The sequence below is a fragment of the Urocampus carinirostris genome, chromosome 8 (genome assembly GCF_059441175.1).
Source record: "Urocampus carinirostris isolate Australia breed hairy pipefish chromosome 8, RoL_Ucar_1.0, whole genome shotgun sequence".
Classification (NCBI taxonomy): domain Eukaryota; kingdom Metazoa; phylum Chordata; class Actinopteri; order Syngnathiformes; family Syngnathidae; genus Urocampus; species Urocampus carinirostris.
In genome coordinates, this window is record NC_142356.1 from 709,912 (window position 1) to 731,271 (window position 21,360).

Sequence of the window (21,360 nt, forward strand, 5' to 3'; positions counted from 1 at the left end):
TCCTGTCTCCTACGTGTTAAAGATGCTGAACCCCTGATGCCAAATGTAGGTAATGGCCTTGCACAGTTGAATGGCTCGAGTGTGAAATGTGTTGTAAAGCGCTTTATAATTGAAGTCTTTTTAGCATTGACTTCCAGCAGCTCTGACCAAATGCAGCTATTTTCTCCTTTCAGCTGCTCCGGTTTTCTGTTGTCCTGTCTTTGGCTGATATTCCGAAAATCTGGGAGTAGGCTTTGGAATTTTTCCAAGCGCTATCCTTCGGGCTTCCGCGGTATCTTCTTCCCGTGCTCCATCTTCACTCTAAGCCACGGTGACTTGTGCCGATCATTTATCACACACTGTCTCTTTAAGCCGGAAAAGTGTCCGGCGGCGCGAGGGCTTAACGCGTATGTGTCAGCGTGCGAACCCCGCCGGGCCTCCTCTGAAAATACTTGACGGGAACGCGCCGCTGCTGACCACTTGTGACTTTTCATCAGTCCGGCGCTCTCAGACCCTTTTCCGGGAGGGAGTCCCGGTTTCGGCTATAATGGAGGGAAACTCTTGAAGGTGAGTCCCGCGTCTCTAAATTTTCCAGGCCGTCTTCGGGAATTTGTCCTCCGGCCACGGAGATTTTCTGATTTCTACCGGCATTCCCAACCCGATCCGTGACTTCCTGCAGACTGGCCCGGAGGTCCGTGTGGGAGTTTTCATCACTCGTCAGGAAAGATTCCGAAATCCCTTTTAATTCCTCGATCATTTGTCAGTCGGTCAACGAACCTCTGTCCCGCAAGACGTGGGTTTCGACTCAGTCCTGTTCCTGTTGGTATTTCCAGTTTGGTATTGTTCCCGTTTATTTTGTCCTGTTAAATATCGATTTCCAGTTTCGTTTCAGTCTATTTTTTCCTGTTTATTATTCTCTCCAGTTTTCGTTCCTGTCTTGTTTGTTCTGTTTATTTTCGATATCCTGTTTCGTTATCAATCCTGTCTGTCTGTCCTGTCCGGTATCGACCCCATCTGTCCGATATCAACTCGGGCAATTGGAATCGATCTCGTCGCTCTCCGGCTTCCTGTCTTTTCACGCCAGACTGCTGCCTAACGTGCATGACTCCCCATTCCCCTAAATTAATAGGCTTGTGTGAGAACGTCACACGTTTGGGTCTTGATCCTGTTCTGGTCCCTGAAAACGGGTGGTCGGGGCACTGTTTCCTGTGGTGTGTCATGGGCAAGTACAGGCTGATCGCGCCCATCCCTCTTCAGGCCAACAAATAATGAATAACATATCTTTCATGCAAGCAAAAATATTATAAAAAATACATCTATATAAGTACAGTCACATCACTCGCAAGCAAAACAGAAGTTATGTTACTCGGAATTCTTCCTAAATATATCCAAATAAATAATTGCAGAGTGAAAAGGTTTGCTTCAGATTTGCACAAAATCGTTTCAAACCCTTTTTGTTCCTGTCTGATTGACCGTAAATCCCATCCAAGACGTCCCCAAAGTCAACTGAATGCTCTTCTTGAACCCTTTGGAGAATATATTTGCTGTCTTATTAAAGGTAACACTTTGTGGAACACATTAGATAAAGAATGGTTTTTATTCTTGCCTGAATTTTTTAGCAATCAGATTCCTGCAGAAGCGTGTCGCACGGGCATCTTTGCTGAAAAACAGCTGGGACAATAGCTGGAAGCGTTTCCAAAAGTGGCCATTTGGAGGTGACCGCTTTACAGCCCTAAAACCTCTGCAACCGTGTATTTCACATTTTTAAGACGTTGTGAAAGAGTTGTGAATGTTTGACTTCTCTTTCCAGAAGTCAATCACCGATGGTGCACACTTGCGCGTGATCATCGACAACAAAACGGACACCGAGTTTATTTTCGACTCCGATTTGAATACGCGAGTAATTGTATATTGTTATGTTGGGAATTTCATGTACTGGCCAATGTGTCAACCGTCATTTGTATTGGCTAGAGATCTTTTAAGCCAAAGTAGTTCAGGTCCAGTTTTTCAATACAGGACGTCGTAGGCTATCGCAAGCCGATGACCGTAAAAAGCTTGCAATGGGTCCAGAGGGGTGTCGATCGAAAGTTTAGAGGCTAACCGCCATATCGGAAATGATCCGATGGGTCTGTTTACGAACTGATCGCAAAAAGAATTGTCAAATGATGCCGAAGGACTTTTAGGCGGATTTTTAAAAAAAATCTGTTTTTGGACTAAATATATTTTGACACGGTCGCATTCACTTGTGGACATAACCAGACCGCGCTTGCGGAGAATCTTCTGCGATAAGTACATTTTGAAATGGTCATCAAGTCTCGAATTTGAGGAGTTTGCGCGTTCCAACGCGATGTGGCATGATGATTTCATTGACCGGTGACATCACGAAGGCACGACTTCGGTCTGGGGGCCTGCCGGCAGAAATTTAAGGGGTCATATAAGAGGATTAAAACATATGAAGGGAGTTTTGATTTTGATTTTACTGGAGGAAAAGGTTCAAAATATGATACACTGTGACATTGTATTTGTATTATATTTTCCTGTGACTTCACGTTTTGTTCAGTTAGAGACATTTGGCTTTCCATCATTTTGTTTCAGTCTTCTCTTTTTCACATTTTCTTCAGCATTATCTTTCACCAACTCCTCAATTCCTTTCAAGTTTTGTTCAGTTAGAGCAGTGCGTCTTAATCATTTTCTGTCACGCCCCCCTTGGGAGAAGAAATCCTCTCCCGCCACCCCCATTTTTAAAAAAAAATCAATTGATCGTATTTATTCATTTCGGGCAGTAACATTCTTTGTGTACACATTTAAATATCTCTTCATTGCAGAATAGAAAAGGAATAGGACAAAGAAAACTTTTTCTCATTTATACCAAAAAAAACTCCAGTGTTTTATTAGCTTGATAGGGTTGCAATGTTTTAATTGACGGCTTCATTCATTTGTCTCAGCGCTGTCCGCCGCCGACAATTTTAACATAGCAGGCACGCTGGTCTTTGTTCGTCTCCTTCCGTGGTAGCAGTGAAGTGCAACGTATGCTTCCAAAGACATCCCCGATTTAGCTATCAGAAGAAGACTTTTGTTTGTCTCTTTACCCGTCCCTACATTTCTTTTAATTGAGGTCACACTCGATGCTTAAATGTACGTTAAATGTAAAGAAAATATTCTGCCAATGAGAGCGCCACTGCACCCTAGTGTCGTGGAGGCGCAATTGCGCTTTATTCTGCAAAAGTAAAAAAAAAATCCTTGACGGAGCCTCGCAGTCTTGTCATCTTGGCACTCTCATTATTGTTCTATCCGCACGTGAGCACATCATCCTCCCCTTCATGTTTTGTTCAGTTACCGCTAGTGTCCCAGTATGATATTTCATGGTTTAGTAGTCACGGCACTCTAAATCTAGTTCTGTCCTCGTGGGCGAATGATTTTTGTCTTGCGCCCTTTCATGTTCTGTTCCGTTAAGCCTCGTTGGTATTCCAACATATGACGCGACACTCCGGGATAAACCGGGAAAACACGCAATCGAGAATGAAAGGAGAAAAACGAGATAGGCAAAAGCTTAAAAAGATAATGGATGAGGGTTTTTTTTTTCAGTTTTTTTCACAAAAGTATCATATTTCTGTCAAACACAATAAATGTATCTTTGAGGCAAAATGAAGAGAGGGAGCGCTCGTTTATTGACTCATTGTGATTTGAATGCTGACTAAATGACTGTAAAGTCTATTAAGGACACACTGTTGTGATGGAAGAGGACAACCTTCATATTTATAGCTTATGACCGATGCTCTCTCTCTCTCTCTCTCTCTCTCTCTCTCTCTCTCTCTCTCTCTAGCTCTCTCTCTCTTGACCACATTTTTTTTATTTGCTGGATTCCCGCAAATCTAGATGGTAGCTCTATCAATAGATAATGACCAGGATGGCTACTATGCCACCAGGGTTGGGTAGGGTTACTTGAACTGGATTACTTTCAATGACTTTTGGATGACTCCGATACCAAATATGATCATAAAAGACAAAAGAAACTAAATAGGAATCAAATGATGACTCACAACACGTGGTAAGCTTTCTCTCCTGGCTTTGATCTCTTTGATCTCCGGCAAAACGAACGTCAAATGCCACAGAAAGAAAATGAAAATCAATCCAAACAGCTTTTTGCCGTTCCGTGTATTCCGTTACTCCCCAAACCTGCACAAAATTTAGTCATTTTATTCATCGATCTATCTATCTCTATCTAGACATCTATCTATCATCTATCTATCTCTACACATCTATCTAGACATCTAGACATCTATCTAGACATCTATCTATCCATCTATCTATCTCTACACATCTATCTAGGCATCTATCTATCTATCTAGACATCTATCTAGACATCTAGACATCTATCTAGACATCTAGACATCCATCTATCTAGACATCTATCTATCTAGACATCTATCTATCCATCTATCTATCTCTACACATCTATCTAGACATCTATCTATCTAGGCATCTATCTATCTATCTAGACATCTATCTAGACATCTAGACATCTATCTAGACATTTAGACATCCATCTATGTAGACATCTATCTATCTAGACATCTATCTAGACATCCATCTATCTCTAGACATCTATCTAGACACCGAGACATCTATCATGACATCTATCTGTCTAGACATCTATCTATCTATCTATTTAGACATCTATCTATCTATCTATTTAGACATTTATCTATTTAGACATCTATCTATCTATCTAGACATCTAGACATTTACCTAGACATCTATATATCTAGACATCTAGACATCTATCTAGACATCTAGACATCCATCTATCTAGACATCTATCTATCTAGACATCTATCCATCCAGACATCTAACTATCTATCTAGATATCTATCTAGACATCTATATATCTATCTCTAGACATCTATCTAGACATCTACCTCGACATCTATCTATCTACACATCTATCTAGACATCTATCTATCTAGACATCTATCCATCCAGACATCTAACTATCTATCTAGACATCTATCTAGACATCTATATATCTATCTCTAGACATCTATCTAGACATCTAGACATCTACCTCGACATCTATCTATCTACACATCTATCTAGACATCTAGACATCTATCTATCTAGACATTTATCTATCTAGACATCTATCCAGACATCTATCTATCCATCTATCTATCTAGACATCTATATTTCTATCTCTCGACATTTATCTAGACATCTAGGTATCTATCTCGACATCTATCTATCTAGACATCTACACATCTATCTAGACATCTAGACATCCATCTATCTCGACATCTATCTATCTAGACATCTACACATCTATCTAGACATCTAGACATCCATCTATCTAGACATCTAGACATCCATCTCTCTAGACATTTATCTATCTAGACATCTATCCAGACATCTATCTATCCATCTATCTATCTAGACATCTATATTTCTATCTCTAGACATCTATCTAGACATCTAGATATCTATCTCGACATCTATTTATCTAGACATCTACACATCTATCTAGACATCTAGACATCCATCTATCCAGACATCTATCTATCTAGACATCTATCTAGACATTTAGACATCTATCTATCTAGACATCTGGACATCTCTCTAGACATCTATCTATCTGTCTAGACACCTATCTATCTGTCTCTAGCTATCTATCTTTATCTATTGCACAGTAGTTGACCGTTTTCAAGCTTTTCAAATGTGAATGATTTTTTTTTGGCAGTGCGGTGGCCCCCGACACGGCCCAGGGGACGGGCCCCCAGGCAGGCGGGCAGCTGTCGGGCCCTTCGGAAGCGAGGCCCCCGCTCCAGCAGAACCGGCAGCAGTTCCTCCTGACCCCGGCCAGTCTCCAGCTGGCCCAGTTGCAAGCCCAACTCACGCTGCAGCGCCTCACGCTGGCCCGGGGCGGTAACGCGGCCGGGGCCGTCCTCAACCGGGTCCTTTCCAATGTGGCCATGGCCCAGCCCCTCTTCACGCAACTCCGGAACCCCCAGCCGGCTTTTCCCGCCGGGGGTCAGGCCTTGCCCGCCTTCAAGGGCCGACCCGAGCGTCACGGACAGTCTCCGTACCCGTCCGACGTGGACCGCCGCCTCCGGTACGGCTCCGAAGGGACCGGGACCCGGATGCCGGCTCCCGAGGGACACGTCCTGGACGCTCAGACCAAACCGGAGAACTTCTGCGGACAAAACGTCCCGAGGTTCAACCTCAATCAGAACTTCAATCCGTACGACGGGGCCGAAAACTGGAACGGATTGACCCGTCCGGGTTCCGGCGCCGCCGATTGGATCACCCCGACTACCCGGAACGAACTCTACAACCCGGAGGAGCCCACCGGTGAGTTCAAGGCCTCCTCCTCGGATGGGAATTACCAGAACTCGGACGGGAACCGGGAGAACTGGGGTTTCCCTAACAAGACGCTCCAGCCCTACCAGCTCAATGACTACCACGCCGTCACGCCCGCTCAGCTTCCGCATCAGTGCAGCATCTGCGACAAGAAGGTCTACAATCTCAAGGTCGGTCTCAAGGGCCAATCTACACTAGGGTCCTGGGAACATGGCATGAATCGCTTTTGAGGTGCAGGTGGTAAAGAGACACTGCTATTTTGGCAAGGGTTAGAAACCCATGCCTTCCGGACCGACGGGTACATGCTCATCACGTTTTTACTTCTTCCTTTGGCATCACCGCTAGAGAAATTCAGACCAGTGAGACAATATTTTTTGTTGGAAAAAAAAAACAATGCGATAATTAGGCTAATTCCCATTTAGCATAGACTTTAGGATTACAGGGTTCGTACCAGTTTTTCATGGCCAAATTCAAGCACTGTTCAAGCACTTTCAAGGCCAATTTTTCCAGTACCTTCAAAGAAATCCAGCGCTGATCCCCAATAACTTTTGCGTGTTTTTCAGAGGATCTGCGTCTCAATTGGTTAAATGGAATTTGAAATAGTTTTTGTTTTGAAATGGATCATTTATTCGTGAAAATAAAAGCCGCTTCTCAAAAAAAGAGCCGGTCTGATAAAGCTGTCCTCTTGGATGCGACAGTAGGGGGCAGTAACGCACTAGATAATGAGGACCGGAGCCACTATCATTGTCATTTTTAAGCACTTGAAATTTTTTTTTACATTTTCTATCAGTTCAGACTGCTGGGAACCACGCCGATGGAAATCAATTCAAGAATTTTCAAGCACCTCACCCTAAATTCAAGCATTTTCCTGACCTTGAAATCACAACATAAGATTTCAAGCATTTCAAGCACTTGTACGACCCCCAAATTACATGTCGTGTTTATATCTACGATATTTATCCTTTTTCTTGCTACATATTGATTTCTAATGCAACCAAAGAAATTCAGCCAATAGCATATCTGCATCTTCACGATGTCATCACTCAGACCAATAGCAGACCAGCGTCTTGTATGATGTCGACCAATAGCAGACGAGCAGATCAGAGACTTAACTCTCTATAGGCACAAACAGCACAACAATTGAAAATTTGGGGCAATGGGAAATAATGATGATGGTTCATAGCCTGAAAATGCTGTAAAGAGGGGGCATCGAAACATCTGGATCGACAGCATAAAGTGAAAATGATGTAAGGTGGGGTCACAGAATCCCTGGGGCAATCACACAAAATCGGTGGCAACCAAATTCTTATCAAACATCTCTGAAACTTGAGATCAAATTCCATCTTTTGTGACATCATCATCAAGTTTAAACTTGAGTGAACCTTCAAGGAAAGAAGATATGGATAGATTTTGACTTGGGGTGGAAACCCTTAGATGAGGGCTTCAAACACCCGTTCTGAAGCAAGGAGAAAGGAAGCAAAAATTGAGCTGGATTACCAGCAAAAAATGCTAAATGTTAGCTAGATAGTATGCAAAGAAAGCTAAAAAGCTGGCAAGATGGCTTATTAAATAGCTAAAAAGGTAGCTTGATGGTTAGCTAGAAGGGTAAACAGGTGAAAAACTAAAAGAGAGCTAGATAGCGCGCTAAATAAAAAGGCCAACTAAAAAGCCAGATACAAAGATAAAAAGGTAAGCTAGCTGGCTAGAAAGGAGGCCAAAATTTAGCATGATAACTAGCAAAAAAGGTAAAGAGCTAGCTAAAAAGGTAGCTTGATGGTTAGCTAGAAGGGTAAACAAATGAAAAACTAAAAGGTAGCTCGATAGCGCGCTAAAAGAGTAAAACGCCGACTAAATAGCCAGATACAAAGCTAAAAAAGTTAGCTAGTTGGCTAGATTGAGCCTGATAACGAGCAAAAAAGGTAACTAGCGACGAGCTGTATCTTGCAGCCATGTGGCTAACACGAGCGGCTAGAGGAGGAAACGCCCGAATGTTACTAAGGTAGTCTTGTGGGGTTTTAAAATGCCGTAAAGAGGGGACGAAAAAACATTTCACTGTTACTTTTGGGAACAGTTCATGGTTTAGATACTCTCGCGATTAGCGTTATTAGCGACGAGCTGTATCCTGAAGCCATGTGGCTAACATGAGCGGCTAGAGGAGGAAACGCCTGAATGTTGTTAACTTTTTCAGGACTGGGATCATCACGTGAACGGAAAACTCCACCTGCAGAATCGAACGTCCTACAACAATGAAAGGTGAGTCCCGTTTGGAAAGATGGCTTTATTTTTTGGTTTCACGAAGAAAAAAACGACGAATCGTTCCAGCTCGACTGCAGCGGGAGCGGCGCTCTATGCGCTCGACGGCGCCCTCAACGGGAGCGACGCCGGCAACTACACCGTTGCGGCTCAAGGTCAGTTCTTCACATGTTCTCCGATTGTCGGTGATGAGATCGCATCGGAAAAAAAAAGTTCTCGTCCCCTTCCATAATGTCGAAATGAGAGACCGCTTGGTCCTTCGAGCCGGATTTCAGTCGTTGCTGACTGTGGCAAACGTGCGGCCCGTGGGCCGTATCAGGCCTGCCGGGGTCCTTTCTGTCTTTCTTATTTCACATCCGCTTTTTCTCTTGCGCTCTTTATTTTTCTCTCTCTCTCTCTCTCTCTCTCTCTCTGACTTTCACTTTGTCTTTGTTTAGCTTTCTCTCTCCCTCTCACTCCCTCCCCCGCTTTCTTTTTGACTTCTTCATCTCCCTTTCTCTCTCCTTTGTCCTTCTTTTTGCTTCTCTCTCTATTATTTCTCTCTCTGTAAACCTTTTTCTTTCTATCTATTCCCTTTCTACCTTTGTCTTTTTCTTTTCCCTGTTTGCTGTTTCCTTCTCTTTTTCACTCTCTCTTTCTTTTTCCATTTTTTTTTTCTCTCTCTCTTTCATCCTTTCGTTCTCTTTGTACATTTCTCCCTCTACTCCTCTCCCTTTCTCTCTTTGCCACACTCTCGCTTTCTTTTTCTGTATTTCTTTTTTTCTCCCTTTCTCACTTTCTCATCTCTATATATTTCTCTTTCTCCCTTACTTGTTCTCTTTTTTTCTTTCTCTCTTTCTTATCTTTCTCTCTCAAGTGCTTTGGAAGTCCTCAGTGACCGGTTAAAGCACTATACAAGTGTAAAGCATTTCCCCTTTTGAAATAAAGAAAGACATAAACACCCCTGGTCCTGTCACTCGCCTCTCCTGTTTTTATCTCAATTTACGAAATAATTTGTTTGCGTATTTTGTTTCCCCAGACGTTTCCTCGGGAGTGGAGAGTTCCTACCTGCCGGCTTCCGCTTTGAATCATTTTCCCGACGCCGGATTTACTTCGCACCGAACCGAGTCGCAGGTCGGACAAAACCGTCCCCTCGCAAATGATATCATATGCCATATTATCGAATAGGGGATGAATAAATTATCTATCTATCTATCTATCTATCTATTTTGTTTGTTTTTATGTCGTTTTTTTGGCAGTTTTTTTGGGAGCGGTCTATTTTGGTTCTATTTTCTGGTTCTATTTAGTTTTTTTTTGTTTTTGTTTTTTCTTGTTTGTTTTTTGGCCAATAATATTGCTATTCTTTGATTCCACACCCTTGAGGTTGGATACGCTTTTGTTAAAGGGGGTGTCCTTAACGTTCAACTATTCTTCTTGCTGACACCATCTTCAATATGAAATCATCGTTGTTGCTCTAGGATAGAGGAATACCATTAACAAGTGCATGCCGTCACTCTCCTCCCCCCTTTCTGCTCATTTTTTGTGATATTTTGATGTTTTTTGTTGTATTCAGTCTTTTTTGTCATTTGTGTTTGTTTTTATGTCTTTTTTTCCAGTTTTTTTTGGGAGCGGTCTGTTTTTATTCCATTTTCTGGTTATACAGTGGAACCTCGGTTCTCGACCATAATCCGTTCCGGAACCCTGTTCGAAAACCGATTTGTTCGATCACCGAAAGTCGTTTTTCCCATTAAAAGTAATGTAAAATTGTTTTAATCCGTTCCAACACCCTGAATGTTTATCTTGAATATTTAACGTAAAGCTAACCCAGGCTAATCGTACGTTCGCGTTAGCGTAATCTTTCGTACGGAACATGAACGTGTAAAAATAAAAAAATCAGGTCGTTTACACGTCATTTAGCACCGGGGTCTCCACAACAAGTGGTGAGCGGTTCAAGGATAAAGAAAAGAATTATGAATAGGATTTCTTACCGGTCGGCAGAAGCCATGCTGTATTCCTGAAAGAAGGGAAACTCGCACACCTTCTTCATATTTTGCCATTATTTCTTTCTTAAATGCAATAGTTGTACGCACTACTCTTCTTTTTTCACCTGTAGCAACTTTGCTGCTTGCACCGACCTTCTTCGAGGCATCATTAGGGGTTAAAACACTCCCTTCACCGATATTAAAAACGAAAGCAAAAAGAAGTGCGCGCTCACGTGACAACAGTTCTTCACGAGGGGCGGGGGCAATCTACACCCGTACGCCGCTCAGCATGGCCCCTAGCGTACCGGCGTTCGAACTCCGATTTTTGGAACGAAAAGCGAAGCGAGAATTTCTCGAAATTTATGGTCGAGAACCGATTTGTTCCAACTGAGAGGCGTTCGAAAACCCAGGTTCCACTGTATTTAGTTTTTTTTTTTTTTCCCTCCTTGTTTGTTTTTGGGCCAATAATATGTGTCAAAATATTATTCTTGCTAACGAAAAAACATTTTTGTAGTTTTTTTGAAAATGTTTATTTGATTTTTTTACGAATAATGCTTACAGTGGAAACGACGAGTTATCAAACTCCCACCTCAATAAGGTTTTTGTTTTTCTCTGAGGTGAGCGGTTCTCTCCCCCCGGACTCCAAAAATACCCGTCACGCCCTCACAGGATATTTAAAAGTACTGGCCGCGTCTGCATTTTTGGCTCCCCTTTTATTTTGAAAGGGCGGCCGGTCGCCGGTGGGGGGAATTTGGCTCCGGGAGAGGAACAAGAGCGCTAATTCTATTAACGGCGCCGCGTTAGCGTCTAAAGGTCAAAATCTGGCCGGCTCAATAAACCCATCCCCTTATAGCTTGTTAACGTCCTCTGGATGTCGGCGGGGGGGGACGGGGGACGGACGGGGACGGACGGGGACGGATGTGTCTCTGACTCGATACTCGCAAATATGAATGACGAGACGCTCCCGTCAAAAATCGTTTTTTCCTATTTTGTGGTTTCCCGGACTGCCACTCAGCTGACTTTGGGTATTTTGGGGGGTATTCTGGGGTCCCCACAGAGAAAACCAGTTTGATACCTCATCCTTTCCATTGCTAGCATTATCATGAAGACAAATTCATTAAAAAAAACTACAAAAATGGTTTTTCAAAGTTACACACATCACCTTTAACAAAAGCGTATCCGACCTCAAGGGTGTGGAATCAAAGAACAGCAATATCATTTACCAAAAATCAAGCAAGAACAAAAAAACAACAAAATATAACCAACTCAAAGAACAACAAACATCAAAACAAACAAAACAGACCAAAAAAATGACTAAATACAACAAAAAAGATCAAAATATGACATAAAATGAGCAAAATTGGGGGAGGAGGGAGACGGCATACGCTCGTTGGTGGTATTCATTTATCCTTGGATGAAAATGGTGAAAGTAAGAAAAGGACTGCTTTAAATACAGGCCAAATACCAACAAAACCCACAACAAGAGAGTTTAGCCAAGTGCTTCTTAACATTTCACATACTTGCACGCGCAACATAAAGAGCCACAATGACGATTTCATTTTCAAGATGCTGTCAGCAATTAGAATATTTGAAAGTGAAGGACACAACCTTTAACGAAAGCCTATTTGTCTTAACAGTTTGGATTCAAGGAACAGCGATATCATTGGCCCCCAAACAATCAAGAACAACAAAGAGAACATAAAACAAACTAAAAATGACCAAAATATCACCAAAATAACCCCCACCAAAAAATATGGCCAAAAAGATTACAAAATTGACCAAAAAATGAACAAAATATGATGAAAAAACGAGCAGTGTGCTGGTGGTATTCTTTTATCCTAGGATGAAAATGGTGAAAGTAAGAAGAGGACTACATTAAATACAGACCAAAATGTCACCAAAATAACCCCCCCGAAAAAATATGGCCAAAAAGATTACAAAATTGACCAAAAAATGAACAAAATATGATTAAAAAAACGAGCAGTGTGCTGGTGGTATTCTTTTATCCTAGGATGAAAATGGTGAAAGTAAGAAAAGGACTGCTTCCAATACAGTACGAGCGCCAAACCGAACCCCCAAAAACATGAAAAACAAAGAGTTTATTCCTGCGCACCTATGAATTTCACATACTTGCACGTGCAACAATAGAAACTCGACAGGCTGCGATTGTGATTTTAGCCAGAAGATGGCGTCAGCCAGTACGAGATCTTGAAGTTAAGGACACCGTCTTCAAAAGTATCATGAAAAATATATTAAAAAATTGTGGGGAAATAATATTTTATAGTGAAAAAAAACCCCATTTTGATAGTATCCACTCGACATTTATTTGCACTCGAGATTAAAGGGACAGTGTGTTATTTGCCCACTAGATGTCGCAATCTTCTGCCACGCCAACGGAAACGATTGCTAAAAGCATCATGGAAGAAGGCAAAATACGGAGACTCAATGTGACCAAAACGCACTTGATTACTTTTGAAAAGAGGAGAAATGAGAAAAAATGAAAAGAATGGAAAAAGAAAATAAAGAAAAAGAAAAAATGAAGACAGAAGTCGAAAAATGAAAAGAAAAATGCATCCCCCCCGTTTTTTGTCTTTATTCTCTTAATTCCTTTTTCTTTTTTCTTTTCTTTTCTTTTCTTTTCTTTTCTTTTCTCCTTTTTATTCCCTTTATTTCCTTTTTTGCGTCTTTTTCTAATTTATTCTTCCCAATTTTTGTATTCTTTGAAATAACAAATATTTTCCCTTCTTTTTGGACTTGTTTCTGGCGACATCTAGTGGACAAATATAAAACACTGTTCCTTAAGAAGAGGGAAATCGTGGTCGAGATCAAAAAAGGGGTTGGAGGCAGGAAACAGACAGGAATCAGAACAGGAGAGAGTCAGGGTCGAAGAGCTTGCCTAGTGTGAGCTGAGGTTTGCTGACGGACTGACAACAGGTGACAGAAGGGAGTGGGTTCAAATAGTGACAGGGGGCCAATCAGCGTCTGAGGCAAATGGATGAATCCGGTACGAATATCAGTTGTGTCCTATGTTAGAGGGCAGTTAAGCATATGAGAAAAAACGGGTCAGTAGCCGGAATAGAAGAGCAAAAACGTGATCGATATCAGAAAATGGGTCGTTATTCGGGACGGGAGAACAGACGGGAATCAGAACAGGATGGGTCGGGATCGAAGAGCTTGCCTAGCGTCAGCTGAGGTTCGCAGACGGACCGACAACCGGTGACCGCGCTCAGGCTTCGCCGGGCCCTCAGGCTTCGCCGCGTGCTGGCCGGCGGCCACGTTTAACCGCGTCTCGGCCGTGTCCGGGTATTATGTGGGCTTTTCCGGAGAGCCGGCGTTGATACTCGGCGCTATCGAATGTTAGCCGGACAGCGTGTAAATCTTCCGGCACGCTGGCTAATAATAGCCGGAACCTGAAAGCCACGCCCCTTCGGTTTGATTTTTTTTTTTTGAATGGCCGATTCTTTTCACGAGGATCTTTTTCATTTGGCGACGGACGAGAAGCCACCGCGCGGCTTAAGTCACCAATTACGGTCGCTCGACGGGGGAAAATTCTCAACGCTCGCTGAAGAGAAATGTCAAAGACCCCTCCTCCCTCCCCCGAATGTATTTTTGTACCCCTTCCCCTACCTCCCGCTGTGGTGTTTAACAACAAACAAACGATAAAAGTAGCTTTGTAATGTATTTTTGTTGGAAGAGTTTCCCCAGTTAAGCATGACCTCCCCCCGCTAGAATGGTTTGCTCCACTTTCGAAAAACAGGGACATGTCAATAAAGGGAGACAAACAACAAACTCTATTGGGCAGGGGTCTCCAACGTGGTTTCCGCAGGCACCAGAGGGCCCCCTGATGAGAATTGAGGGGCCTGCCGACCTTTTCGGAAAATTGCTCACCGGTGCAGGGTCATTGTGATTTTCTAGGAAAACGATTGTTTTTATGGGTTGACTAAGTCTGTTGAACTCGATTTTTAATCATTCACTTGGTAATAACATAGTAATAACATGATACATTTTTATTTTAAAAATACAAATAATTATTTTTAGGAAATTAGAGCAGGGGTGTCCAAGTCATTTGAACTCGGGGGTCACACCATAGAACACACATTCTGTCAGGGGCCGGACTAATAGATTAAATTGAAAGACAGAGACAAAGATAAAGAAATAAGAGAAAGAGGGAGGGAAAGGGAGAGAGGGTGGGACAAAGAAAGAAAAAGAAGGAGAGAGCGTGAGAAACAAAAGATAAAAAGTCATGAAAGAGGGGGGGGGAAAGAAAGGGAGAGGAAGAAAGAAATCCAAAGAGAAATAGGAAAAACAGAAGGAGAGAAAAGAACGCGCAAAGGGTAGGAAGAGATAAAGAGAAAAGAGAGAAAAGAAGAAAGGAAGTTAGAGCAAAAGAGGTTAAAAGACAAAGAGAGAGAAAGAGACAAAGAGCAACAAAAGAAGAGAAAAAGAGAGACACACAGAGTGAAAGAGACAGAGTGGGCCACAGACTACAGGCTATTATGACAGCATCCCCTGATCTAAAACCGACACGAGGGCAAGGAAAATCTCAAAAGTATTTTAACCATCGAAACGTATTTGTGTCGTTTACGTCATCATCGTAATACATCCATAAATCAGAACTAGGTCAAGAGAACCGGAGTCAACCACACAAGCCAGAAAATCATCCGCTACTCTCTGCCCAGTTTCGAGGTCTATTCCTGTTGTCCGATTTTTGACAGCGACCTGTCCCGTTTTCAGGCCTTCCCCCAGAGAAAAAGCGTCAGCGGGCGGGTGGTGCACATCTGCAACCTCCCGGAAGGAAGCTGCACGGAAAACGACGTCATCAATCTGGGTTTGCCCTTCGGCAAGGTCACCAATTACATCCTCATGCGCTCCACGCATCAGGTCAGACCGCGTGACTTCCCGTGCGACTTATACTCCAGATACACTTAGAAAAGATATTTCTCTCTCTATTATGCATTTTATGGCGGATGCGACTTATACTCCAGTGTGATTTATATATCTTAGTTTTCTTATTATTATACATTTTATGGCTAAAATGATTTATACTCCAGTGCTCCTTCCTGTAAGTGTGTGTTTTTTCCATCTTTTGTATTTTATGGCGAGTGCCATATATACTCCAGTGCCGACAGACACCTAAAAGAAAACGGGATGTAGTAATGACGGCAGTCTGGGCAGCACATAAGTAATCCCAAAGTAACAACCCCTTTCATATGATGTTGTGTATGTCAGCAGACACTAGCACAGACTCTCCCGAGTCCTACAGCACACGGTGTGTGTTGCTCCCCACGTAATGTTGCTAAACTACAACACAGCACCCCGAGGCCATCCCCTTAATCTGTTAATAATCAACACAAGGATCTAACTATCTAGACATCTAGATATCTCAAAATCTAGACATATAACTATTTAGACGTATATCTATCGAGACATCTATCTATCTATATAGAGATATAGAGATCTCTCTCTCTCTCTCTCTCTCTCTCTCTCTCTCTCTCTCTCAATCTCTTTATCTCTATCTCTTTTTCTATCTTTCTACCTCTGTCTCGATCTTTCTCTCTCTCCTTAATCTCCCTATCTCTCTCTCTATATATCTATCTCTCTTTATCCCTCTCTATCTTTCTATCTCTCTATCTCTTTATCTCTCTATCTCTCGATGTCTTTCTCTCTGCCTCTCTCTATCTCTCTATCTATATGTATATATATATATCTCTATATCTCAATCTCTCAATCTCTTTATCTCTATCTCTATCTCTATCCTTCTATCTCTGTCTCAATCTTTCTCTCTCTCTCTCTCTTTATCCCTCTCTATCTTTCTATCTCTCCATCTCTTTATCTCTCTATCTCTCTATGTCTTTCTCTCTCTATCTCTCTATCTATCTATCTATATGTATATATATATATATATATATATCTATATCTCAATCTCTCTCTCTCTCTCTCTTTCTCTCTCTCTCAATCTCTTTATCTCTATCTCTATCCTTCTTTCTCTCTCTCTCAATCTCTCTCTTTCTCTCTCTCTCTCTCTTTATCCCTCTCTATCTTTCTATCTCTCTATCCCCCTCTCTCTCTCTCTATCTATCTATCTATCTATCTATCTATCTATCTATCTATCTATCTATCTATCTATCTATCTATCTATCTCTCAATTTCTCTCTCTCTCTCTCTATCTCTTTCAATCTATCTCTCTTTCTCTCTATCTATCTTTCTCTCTCTCTCAATCTCTCTCTATTTCTCTATCTTTATCTCTCTCTTTCTCCCTCTATCTCTGTAAGTCCCTCTCTCTCTCGACCTATCTTTCTATCTCTCTCTCTCTCTATCTCTCTATGTCTCTCTCTATGTCTCTCTCTGTCTTTCTATCTATCTCTATCTTTCTATCTCTATCTATCTCTCTCTCTCTGTCTCTCTCTCAACCTATCTCTATCTCTCTATCTCTATCCCTCTCTGTATCTCTCTGTGTCTCTCTCTCTCTCTCTCAACCTATCTCTCTCTCTCTCTATCCCTCTCAATCTATCTCTCTATCTCTCTATCTATCTCTCTCTCTCTGTCTCTCTCTATCTATCTCTCTATCTCTATCCCTCTCTGTCTCTCTCTGTGTCTCTCTCTCTCTCAATCTATCCGACTACGTCAATGTTGCCGCGCAATCTAGCGCGCATTTCAGAACGACGTGAAGGAATCCGCGAGAAGGAACGAGCGTTTTTTTATCGGAAACGACGGAAATACGAAATCGGCTTCATAATACGGCGGGGGGGGTCTCGGGCTCCTCAGGCCTTTTTGGAGCTGGCCTACGTGGAAGCGGCCCAGGCCATGGTCCAGTACTACCAACTGACCCCGGCCTCCATCAACAACCACAAACTTTTGATTCGCATGTCCAAGAGGTACCAGGAGCTCCAACTGAAGGTAAGGAACCTCTTCTTCGTTTTTTTTCCCCCTCCGAAAAAAAAATAAGATCGAAAGCTCTTCTTTCGGCAGAAACCCGGAAAAGACGTGCAGGCCATCATCCAGAATATCGCTTCCGGTTGGGAACCCGACGCCGGCAGAGAACACCGGCGGTAAGTCCGCATTTTCTTTTTCGCCGTGTGAAAAACGGATTTTCAAACCGGCCCCGAGCTTGCAAACCTCGGCTCGCGGGCCCCGTATGGAATTATTGAATTGAATCCGGTCCAAAATGAAAATATACGGCAAATACAATTTGGTGTCGTTGTTATCTCATCTCATCTCATTAGCTACACCGCTTATCCTCAGTAGGGTCGCGGGGGTGCTGGAGCCCATCCCAGCAATCATCGGGCAGTGGGCAGGGGACACCCTGAACCGGTTGCCAGCCAATCACAGGGCACACGGGGACAGACAACTCACTCGCTCATTCACACCTAGGGACAATTTGGACCGGCCAATTCACCTGAAATGCATGTTTTTGGAATGTGGGAGGAAACCGGAGTGCCCGGAGGAAACCCACGCAAGCAGAGGGAGAACATACAAACTCCGCACAGGAAGTCTGAAGCTGGACTTGAACCCACGCAGGAGGTTCTCAAGACATGAACTGTGCCGCGCATGCGCTAACCACTGCGCTGCCGTGCTGCGTCGTTGTTATACATGATGTCAAATTTATTTTGAATTCTGTATTTCCGTTCTTTTAATCGCGTAGTTATTTAATTTTCCGAGATTTTTAGCAAACGTCGCGCAAAAAGAAACACTTTTGCATTCCGATTGATCAAATTGAGCGCTTAAAATATTTGTCATCGTGAAAAATAAAGTACAAACGATATGAACTAAAAGTAACTATAAATAGAGTCACAAGAAACTAAAAATGAATAAAACAAAATTTTAGAAATATAAACCGTGAAAATAAAATAAAAACAAATAAAATAAAATAAGTGAAATACAATGAAATAATTCAAAAAGGAAAAATACAACAAAAATAAATATAATAAATAAAAAAATAGTCAAACTAAAATTCTAATATTATTTTTTTTTTTTTTATTTATTTATAGGATAAATCACAAATGAAAAATAAAGTAAAAATATGATAAAAATATTCAAATTTCAAACAAGACTCAATAAAATACATTCAACAAATAACAGTTGAATTAATAAAAAAAAATCATATAAAACGCAAATTAATAATAAAATACAAATCATCCAAATAAAATTATATAATAATATACCCTCACTGTAATACACCAGAGCCTCCACACACTCCGCCAATATGGCACAAGTGACACTAGCACAGTGAAAGAGGAGTTGTGCTAGAATTTAAACGGACTGAACCATTTCAAGGTAGTGGAGTATTTTGACACTTTGTCTTTATTTTGTTTGACTTTTTTAAATTTTTAGCGTTTTTATGATATTGATTCCTCTCCTGTCCTTTATTAAGGAAAGCGTGTTTAAAATGGTATCATTTTTGGGGGTGCCGGTTTGAATTTGGGGGGTTTTCGAGCACCCCCCAAAAAAGGATGGTTACGCCCATGCATACAACACATCTGTCATTATCCTAGCAGAAAACCGGTCAAAGTTTTTGAAAAAAAAATGGGGAGGAGAGAGATGGCACATGCTCGTTGGTGGTATTCTTTTATCCAAGGATGAAAATGGTGAAAGTAAGAAAAGGACCGCTTTAAACACACACCAATAAACTAGCGACTCTTTCCCCAGCTACACTCCGGACCGACCCCGATCCCGGAGCCCCGTCAGGAGTTCCCTCAGCCCCAGTTTCACGTCCTGTAGCTCCGCCCACAGCCCCCCAGAAAGACCCTCAAACGGTCCGGGCCCCCGTCGAGCATCCTGGGACTGGTCTCCGGTCTACCGCCGAAACGAGGACGACAAAGACCGGGAACAACCCCTACGGCGCGGTCCCTGCAGCAAGGCGGCCTACCCGGATAAGACCGGGCCGCCGAGACGGGACTTTCCTCGAGGGAGTCCGCAGGGGAAGTCTTCGGGTTCCTACCGGCCGGCGGAGGAAAGCTACCGTGCCGGTCGATCCCCGTACCGGAGGCACGAAGGAAAATCCAGGAGAAGGAACGGTGGCGAGCACGAAAGGCGACCCAGGAATCCGGAGCGGAAGTCGCCTTCGCCGGGCAGGAGTCGGAAACACGACAAGACGGAGAAACGAGACGGGCACAGGAACACCGTGGTAAAAAAACATCACACACTTCATCCCGCACGTTGATTGAGCTGCCAGGCTACTTTTTCTCAAAGGTTAAAAACTGAATATTCTGGACACTGTTGTAGAAAGGAATTGCTCTGAATTTTGGTTTGGAATCGGATTTGCTGGTGACCGAATCGCCCAGTAGGTGGAGCTGAAGATCCACCACCAGGATGAGTTCAAAATAGCCTCATCTGTCTCTAGCATTATCATGAAAAAGCGATCGTATTTTAGCTTTTCAAACGATCGATTTTTCCATCCGTTGGGATTGGTAATGATTGATCGATCCCCCAAAAATATTGACGTAAAGATAATGCGACGCCGTATGATTCTAACAAACTAAAATTTATTTACAAGGACGGGAAAGAGAGAGAGAGAGGACAGGAGAAAGCGAGAGAAAAAGAGAGGGAGAGGACGGGAGAAAGAGAGAGAAAGGACAGGAGAGAGAGAAAGAGAGAGAAAGGACAGGAGAAAGAGAGAGAAAGAGAGAGAGAGGACGGGACAAAGAGAGAGACAGAGAGAGAGAGAGAGAGAGAGAGAGCACGAGAGAGGAAGAGAGCTAGCTGCAGTTTCTTTGCTAGTGATACCTGGCTTTGGTGACACCAAATGAACATAATTACAACTGCATCTCATTTTTCTCTCGTGCTTCTCAGCGTTGCCATTTGGGCCAGATTAAAACCCTCGGCCAGCCCGCGGGCCGATGTTGGACATCTACACTCACCACTCATGTGAAGCTAGCTTTTATTCTGAGGCGTTGCACGGGGCACAGTCCTGTGACATAAGGATATTTTGATACTAGGAAGAGGCCAAAAAGAATAAAGACCATAGTAATACTAGTTAAGAGTAAATGACGATGACTATACGCATCACACAGCCTGTATGTCTTGTGACACCTGGAATAGGCCAAAAAGAAAAAGCTCCTGTAAGACCCTGTATGTCGTGTGCTACCAGGAAGAGGCCAAAAAGAATGAAGACCATAGTAATACTTATTAAGAGTAAACGATGATGACTATAAACATCACACAGCCTGTATTTCTTGTGACACCAGGAAGCCTCTGTAAGACCTTTTATGTCGTCTGCTACCAGGAAAAGGCCAGAAAGAATGAAGCCCATATGAATACTCGTCAACAAGTACTGTATGTGTAATGCACCCTGTGTGGCTTCTGATATCAATACCTTGTTACAACAGCAAGAGGCCAAAAAGAAAAAGGCCCTGTAAGACCCTGCATGTCGTGTGCTACCAGCAGTAGGCCAAAAAGAATAGAGACCATAGTTATACTACTTAATGAGTACCGTATGTGTCATGCACCCTGCGTGTCTTCTGACGTCAGGACCTCGTGACACCAGGACCAGGCCATAAAGATAAAGCCACATAGTAAGATCCTGCACATCTTGTGACACCAGGAACAGGCCAAAAGGAATGAAGCTCATGGTAATAGTAGTTTATGAATGAATATGTGATAACTAAATGCGACATGCACCCTGCATGTCATATGCTCCCAGGAAGAGGCCAAAAAGAATGGAGACCATAGTAATGCTAGTTAACGGGTGCTGTACGTGTCATACACCCTGCGTGTCTTCTGATGTCAGGACCTCGTGACACCAGGATCAGGCCATAAAGATAAGGCCACATAGTAAAATCCTGGACATCTCGTGACACCAGAAACAGGCCAAAAG

The 21,360-nt window shown here is 42.6% G+C and overlaps 1 protein-coding gene across 1 annotated transcript in view; it reads left to right on the forward strand.

The window, feature by feature from the left end:
* Positions 1–21,360, forward strand: part of rbm20 (RNA binding motif protein 20) — a 43,015-nt gene that overhangs the window by 12,041 nt on the left and 9,614 nt on the right. Inside the window, exons 2-9 of the mRNA XM_088342898.1 lie at positions 5,714–6,503; positions 8,522–8,586; positions 8,656–8,741; positions 9,605–9,699; positions 15,282–15,428; positions 17,313–17,444; positions 17,517–17,596; positions 19,194–19,671. Of these exons, the coding sequence (XP_088199024.1) occupies positions 5,714–6,503; positions 8,522–8,586; positions 8,656–8,741; positions 9,605–9,699; positions 15,282–15,428; positions 17,313–17,444; positions 17,517–17,596; positions 19,194–19,671 (1,873 nt within the window). The remainder of the gene's footprint in view (positions 1–5,713; positions 6,504–8,521; positions 8,587–8,655; positions 8,742–9,604; positions 9,700–15,281; positions 15,429–17,312; positions 17,445–17,516; positions 17,597–19,193; positions 19,672–21,360) is intronic.